The sequence below is a fragment of the Clinocottus analis genome, unplaced genomic scaffold (assembly GCF_023055335.1).
Source record: "Clinocottus analis isolate CAN_PGR_092001 unplaced genomic scaffold, fCliAna1.0.p SCAF_2, whole genome shotgun sequence".
NCBI classification, from domain to species: domain Eukaryota; kingdom Metazoa; phylum Chordata; class Actinopteri; order Perciformes; family Cottidae; genus Clinocottus; species Clinocottus analis.
This window is the reverse complement of record NW_027175931.1, coordinates 2,784,030-2,791,728: the sequence shown is the minus strand read 5'-3', so window position 1 is coordinate 2,791,728 and position 7,699 is coordinate 2,784,030. Positions and strand designations below refer to the sequence as shown.

Below are 7,699 nucleotides of genomic sequence, written 5' to 3'. Positions count from 1 at the left end.
TGCCCAGCGATGCCAGCGAAAGCATCTCTGCCTTCACTGATAATGAGCTCTGTGTTCCTCAAAGAGAGCCGGGTGCCAGATCCCCTCTCCAAGAGGTGCCGAGCGCCGCCGCCGCCGCCGCCAGCAGGGCGGCGTGCGTCCTCACTGAAGAACAGACGGGGCGTTAATATTCAGACTTTATTGGCAACCCCCTCCGCTAATACACCGCTAATGAAACCGGCCCCGAAGAGCCGCGTATCAGCCACAGGAGCCCTGATGGAGCCTCGGCGCATAGAACCAGGGTTACGATATCGTAACCTTCGTTCGTAACGAATGGCACGGGCGGCATCCGCCGACTCCATTTAGTTTGCATCATCCAAGATGGCCGAGTTCCTCCACCTGCCCCGTAAATCTGCCTCCTGAGAGAATAATGCGACGCGGCGACACATACTTAGCCAACAGTTTAGCGTCTCGCAATTAGCGTTCGGGAGGCCCCCTCGGCCTCCGCCGCCGAGTGCCGGCCGCCCGACATCTGCTCCTCCTCCGCCGCCGCCGCCGCACTGTCGGGGGCCCCGAGGCGGCGCTCCACAGGTGGCTGAGCGCTCGCCAGGTGTGATAGGCGGACAAGTGGAAAGAAGATGAAGGAAGGAGTAGCGTTCATGAGCGTTCGATTAAGTCTGGTATTTAATAAATAAAGAGGGAGGGTCTTCTCCAGCGAAGTCACCTTGACTCTCAGTTAAATCCCAAGTAGCCCGTCGGGCCTCCCGGCCTCGGCGGCGGCGGGTGAGGGATGCGGTGGGGGGGGGGGGGTGTGCGCCATCAGCACATCCGCAGCATATTCGCCCAGATGGGAAGCCCCTCCCCCCTCCTCTCCTGCGCCCGCCTGTGCATATTGGATTCATGTCTCGCTCCACCGGTGATGGATTTTCCATTTCCCTTCTCTCTTTTTTTTTTTTTTTTTTTTTGGTGTGTGTGGCGCCGTCGAGAGGAGCGGCGCATCTCGACCGTTGCGTTCCTTCAATGCCATTTTTTTTCGGCAGGGCGGGGCGGGGGGGGGGGGGGGGGGGCAAGAAGCCACGCTTCTCCATAATGTAGATGCCCGTTTAAGTGAAGGCAACGGGGAGCGAGGGAAGTCGTTACCGTGTGCAGACAGTGTGTCACTCTGCTTCTCATTTCCTGTTCCCGCTCTCTCTTCATCAATCCGCCTGTAGCTCCTCCGTAGGGCGACTGTGTCATCCCCCCCCCCCCGACAGGAAGGGAGGGTTCGGGGTGAGGTGAGGTGGAAGGGGATTATAACAGAAACCGGATAAAAAAAGGGGAGCGAGAGAAAGGAGGAGGGGGGGAAGTAGAAAATAAAGTTGCTCTTATCGGGACTCGCCAGGAGCGACGCGCACACAAAAGCTGCTCGGGGAATCCAATTTAGCCTCCGCTGTTAGTTTAAGTGATATCGCCGCAATTAGCTGTCACGGGTCAGGGTGTGAGCCGGCCCGGCGTTAAGTGATTTTCCTGGAAATCCCACCAGTGGGAGCGTTCGGGGACGTCGAGTCGCCGAGAACGAAGAGAGGATTTTTTTTAAAAAACAGACAAAAAGAAGAAAGAAAACAAGTTTCCTTCACCGTAAATGTCAGCTCTTTTGTTTCGCTCGTGTCGGCTCGTTCTGGATTCAAATGGACTTTTCTCTCTCCTCCTGTATCTCTTCACGAGGAGGGGGGGGGGGCGTTGTTTCATTTCAGACCCCGACGCCCCCACGTTGTCGTTTTCTTTCCGACCTCCGTGTTCACACGAGCGATTAGATAGGGAGAGGCGCAACGTTGCCGAGAATGTGACCTATTTAGAAAACCTCCAGTTCCCGCTGCTGTTCTGCAGCTTCCCTTCGCTGCTCGCTGTTCCAGGGACGATCTTTTGCATCTTATTAAAGTCGCAAGTTTAACCTCCAGGATTCGCTCGGGGGACATCGGTGGTGAGAGAGAGGGGGAGGGGCGGGAGGTTTGACCCCCGTCGACCTTGAACCGGCCGCCCTACCGGGACAATTAAGTGGTGAAAATGGAGCGTTACATTGATTTAGCGGTACTGGAAGGGGAAGATAAATAAAGATAAGATGCGATAAGATTTATTAGTCCCACAGTGCGGGAATGCCGGGATTAAAGCAGCAGACAAGAGACAGAGTAAAATATAAATGAATTAATCTGGTTCTATAGAAGTCTATGCTTCATGTGTTAAAGCTGCATTCTCTCTCCTGACCACCAGAGGGCGACTCCTCTGGTTGTATAGAAGTCTATGCTTCATGTGTTAAAGCTGCATTCTCTCTCCTGACCACCAGGGGGCGACTCCTCTGGTTGTATAGAAGTCTATGCTTCATGTGTTAAAGCTGCATTCTCTCTCCTGACCACCAGGGGGCGACTCCTCTAGTTGTATAGTGCACACAAGAGACCGGGTAAAATATAAATAAGTAAATAAGTGCAATAAATAAACAATAAAACCGTAATAAATACATCATAATAAGTACATTAGTGCACATTATATAGATATGTATAAGATATAAACATCTTTCTTCACCTTTTCCCTCCAACTTCTTGAGTCAATGTAACACCGCGTGGCCCTTTAAGAGTCACTGTGTGGGTTCAACACTTGTTTTCTTGGGAAAGAGCACATGTATTACCATCACATGATCCACCTAACTGACCTTGATTAACACTGACCTCACTCTTTCTCTTCTTCTTCTTCTTCTTCCTCTTCCCGTCCTTTTCTCTGGTCCGTAGGGGAAATCTGCGCCTTCAACATCCACGGGCTGGAGGCTCCGTTCGAGGCGGTGGTGCTGAACGGGACGTCCGGCGAGGGCCAGCTGAGGGCCCGCGGCCTGGTGGACTGCGAGCTGCAGAAGGAATACACCTTCATCATCCAGGCCCAGGACTGCGGCTCGGGCCCCGGGGGCGTGGAGGTCAAAAAGTCCCACAAGTGAGTAAACGAGCACATGCACAGTTTAGCTAACGTGACTGTTTCAGGGCGAATAGCGGGATTTCTAGGTGGCGTGCTTGTGCGGAGTCACGGAAAAAAGGAAAGAGGACCAAGGAAAAAGAGAAGAGGGAATAAAAAAAACAATATTTTTCATTATTCATCTAAAAACGCTCGGGCTAAATTATGTAAAACTACAAGTGCTTATTGTTTAATTCATGATTCATTTAGAAAATGGCTTAAGTTCAATCAGATGATTGGCGACGCTCGGAAACAGTGGTGAGTTTTTTATGCTCTTACGAGACAAAAAAAGAAATCACGACCAGCTGAGGAGACAAAGAGTGGAAGTGGGTGTTTGGAGCGGCGCCCCGACGAGCTGCCGGCGCCAGCAACCGACGTCAGAGAAGATCCGAGGTGGAACCATCTGGAACCATCTGGAGGTCGTCCAGTTCACCAAGAGAAGGGCAGAGTAGACCATCAGGTGAAGGGTTTTTATACTAGGACCAGACTGGGAATGAACAATGGCCCCCAGACCCACACAACCCACGATTACTGAACAATAAATATCAGTAAAATACATGTTATGTTGGGTTATTTTTTATATGTATATGCCAAATGAAGCAGATTAAGCACAATTCTCTCTACAGCTGTCTCCATCTTTACAGATTAAATAAAACCTTCTGCCTCCCGGACGTGAAATCTTGTTCATGCCGCGTGCTGACTTGACCTCGTGACATTGACGAGGAGGGAAACGGCTTTAAAGGGAAAAGCTAAACATGTTTTAGCTAACGGCATCCGATATACCTACAGAGCTAGCTAGCTACATACCTACAATAGCTACGTAGCCACATAGCTTTAAAGTTAAATAGCTACATACCTACAATAGCTATATAGCCACATAGCCACTTAGCCACTTAGCTATATAGTTAAATAGAGACATAGCTACATAGCCACACCGCTTCATCGGTACATTGCTACATAGCCACATAGCTACATAGTTACATAGCTACATAGCTACATAGCCAGCTAGCCAGACCCACCATTTGCTCATGTTGTCCCTAAAGTCTTCAGTTTCACCACTTCAGCTGCAAAACCTGGACCAACAGTTGAGCTGTTACGGCCTTTCATCGTCTGTATTTACACGTCAATACCGCCGCCGCCGCCGCTCGTTTGTCCCGTGAATGCAAAAACAAAAAAGCCGAAGATTGATTAACTCGAGCGACCGATTGAGTCGCTTTGGCGAGGTTCTCCAACACGACGCGAGGAGGACGTTCGATACAAGTGAGAGAGAAAAAGAAGAAGAAAAAAAAGACTGCATTCAATCTGCTGGAAATCCTGTTCCTCTCAGAGGTAACACTGATTAATGACGCTCCCGACTTTACGTAAAGTAAACCCGAGTCTACTTTGCATTTATTTAGCGGACTCTTTCGTCCCGGAGGGACAACACACAGAAAGAAACTTCAGCAAACACAGAGTTCTGTATTTAGTTTCAGTGGCACGGCCCGCGATGCAGTCTCAGAATAACTCAAGCAGTGTTGAAGTCAACGGGCACGAGTCGGCCTCCCACATGACGTGTGACAGCACGCTATTTTAAAGGTGTCTCCACCTCCGGCAGCACCAGTGGAGCGCTTCTAAAGGGGTCAACCCATAAAAAAAAACAATTTGTCACACTTGTTGGCCTTGCTGAACTCCTCTGTCTCAAATTGCTCTTTTCACACAACTACCTGTGTCCGCCGCGTGCTGCACATCCTCCATCTCAACCTCCTCCTCTCGGCCACACGTCCACATAGCTACATAGCTACATAGCCACACATCTACATAGCTACATAGCTACATAGCCACACATCTACATAGCTACATAGCTACATAGCCACACATCTACATAGCTACATAGCCACACATCTACATAGCCACACATCTACATAGCCACACATCTACATAGCCACACAGCTGCATAGCTACACATCGACATAGCTACATAACCACATAGCCACATTGCTACATAGCCACACAGCTGCATAGCTACATTGCCACAGAGTTACATTTTCACATAGCTACACAGCCATATAGCTACATAGCTACTGTGCCACATAGCTACAAGCCACATAACCACATAGCCACATTGCTACATAGCTACATAGCCACACAGCCATATAGCCACATAGTTAAAAAGCTACATAGCCACATTGCTATATAGCTACATAGCCACACAGCCATATAGCCGCATAGCTACATAGCCACATAGCTACACAGCCATATAGCTACATAGCTACTGTGCCACATAGCTACAAGCCACATAACCACATAGCCACATTGCTACATAGCTATATAGCCACACAGCAGTATAGCCATATAGCTGCATCGCTACATAGCCATATAGCTGCATCGCTACATAGCCACATAGCCACACAACCATATAGCCACATAGCTACATAGCCACATAGTTAAAAAGCTACATAGCCACATAAATACATAGCTACACAGCCATATAGCTACATAGCTACTGTGCCACATAACCACATAGTCACATTGCTACATAGCTACATAGCCACACAGCCATATAGCCACATAGTTAAATAGCTACAGCCACACAGCTGCAAAGCCTACATTGGAGGCGAGAGCACGAATCACACACACACACACACACACACACACACACACACACACACACACACACACAGACTGAACTTTGAATTACAGCAGCAGGTTTTTTTCGAGCCGCTTGTTTAAAGTTTTAAATCAGCAGAGTGTAATTTGTTTAACGATATGTTGTTGGACTTTTGCGCGGGTGGATTGTGCAACTGTTTCCATTCGGTTGATCGCGTTTCATCGCCCCATTTAAAGCTCTCGGGCCTTCTGCTATGTCGCCTTATTACTTCCCATTAACACAACACAGCGGCGCCTCGCTGCGAGCAGAGACCCAGTTCTGCTGCTGCAGACGGAGGGAAGTGAACCCAGGGACTCCACGAAGGGTTTGTTCTTTACTCCACTGAGAAACTCTCTCAGGACGAGGCCGGCCTCTCATCGCAGCCACAAGCAGACACCCCCTCGCTCCGATGCTCTGGTTTAGAGGAAAGTGAACAGAGGAAGAAGAAGGAGGAGGAGGAGGAGGAGGAGGAGGAGGAGGGGGGGAGGAAGAAGAGGAGGAGGAAGAGGAGAATAATCTCTGCCAGAAGAAGAAGAAGAATCTTCTCAAGAAGGAGAAGAAGAAGAAGAAGAAGAAGAAGAATCTTCTCAAGAGAAGAAGAAGAATCTTCTCAACATGAAGAAGAAGAAGAAGAAGAAGAATCTCCTCAAGAGAAGAAGAAGAAGAAGAAGAAGAAGAATCTTCTCAAGAAGAAGAAGAAGAAGAAGAAGAAGAAGAAGAAGAAGAATCTTCTCAAGAAGAAGAAGAAGAAGAAGAAGAATCTCCTCAAGAGAAGAAGAAGAAGAAGAAGAAGAAGAAGAAGAAGAAGAAGAAGAAGAAGAATCTTCTCAAGAGAAGAAGAAGAAGAAGAAGAAGAAGAAGAAGAAGAAGAAGAAGAAGAAGAAGAAGAAGAAGAAGGAGAAGAATCTTCTCAAGAAGAAGAAAAAGTTTGAGGCTGTGCTCATTACACATGACACGTCAGCAGTGAGAGAATGATCAGCTGAAGAGGACAGGAAAGAGGAAGAGGATGAGGAAGAGGAGTGACACGAGGAGTTTAAACTTCTCCCGGCCGCTCGCCTCCAGTCTCTCGCTGTGGGGCGGCCATTACGCTGTTATTCATTTGTTTACTGCACACAAATTAAATGTTCTTTTCTTGAATCTTCCGTGTCAAACAACTTCTTGCACGCAGCGAAGCCCACGTGTAGGTCTGCACCTCTTGTTCACGCGCTTGTATGAACCCCAATGAGTTCTAATACTTTACAACATCCCACATACTCACAACACACCTTTCTGGAAAGGTTAGGACCCGAGGAATCACCTTCTGCAACGTCAACCCCTGCAAAGCAAAGCTTTGACATGTCGGGGAGGTGTTTTAGTAAAAGAAAAACGGTTTGAAAATAGAAAAGCTGCTCGTTCTGTTGGAAAAACATTGTTGGATTGTGAGAAAGAAAGTTAGCGAGCGGAGGCCGGCGATGCGGCGTTCCCGCTCCGCGTGGCACGGCTTCCCTCCGCCCTCTGAGATATAAGCTTCAGTCAATGTCAGCAAAGTGCAAAAAAGGCTCAAATGAATTCACCTTCAACTCCTTGAGAGACTTGTTTCTGCTCCGGTCAGCTTTTAAAATGAAACACAAATTAATCTGCAGCGCCGGAGCGCCGACCTCTGCCAGACGGACACTTTGTGCTGAACTGTGAAGGCGCGCTCGCCGTCGGTCGTTACATTAAAATAAAAAAATTAGAAAAGCCCATGTGATGGATGTCCATCTTTTGAGTCTGCCTACTGAAGTGAGGAGAGAGTTTTTAATTGGTGCCGAGGACCGCCGGCCGAGCAGGAAGTGAAACTAAACTTTATGAACAAAGAAGGAAGCAGCTTTGGATCGAGGCGAGACAGTTCATAAAGATATTTAACCTCCTGAACGCTGCTTAGAGGGAGGAAGAGGAGCGTATTCGTGCCCATGAGAGGTCTGTCGGTGCAACTAAACCACGTCAGTCCGGACTGAGATGCAACAGACAAACAGAGAAGGGCAACTCACCGCTTCACTGAAGGACGTCCTGGAGTTTCACAAACTTTTGAGGGACTCACTTTTTTAAAAATGACAAACCGATGCGATACAATTCACATGACGTCGTATCTGTGACCTTCCT

General features: G+C 48.5%; 1 protein-coding gene across 1 annotated transcript in view; it reads left to right on the top strand.

Moving 5' to 3' along the window:
- Positions 1–7,699, top strand: part of LOC137790192 (calsyntenin-2-like) — a 217,653-nt gene that overhangs the window by 131,000 nt on the left and 78,954 nt on the right. Inside the window, exon 3 of the mRNA XM_068584176.1 lies at positions 2,739–2,934. Coding sequence (XP_068440277.1) covers positions 2,739–2,934 — 196 coding nt within the window. The remainder of the gene's footprint in view (positions 1–2,738; positions 2,935–7,699) is intronic.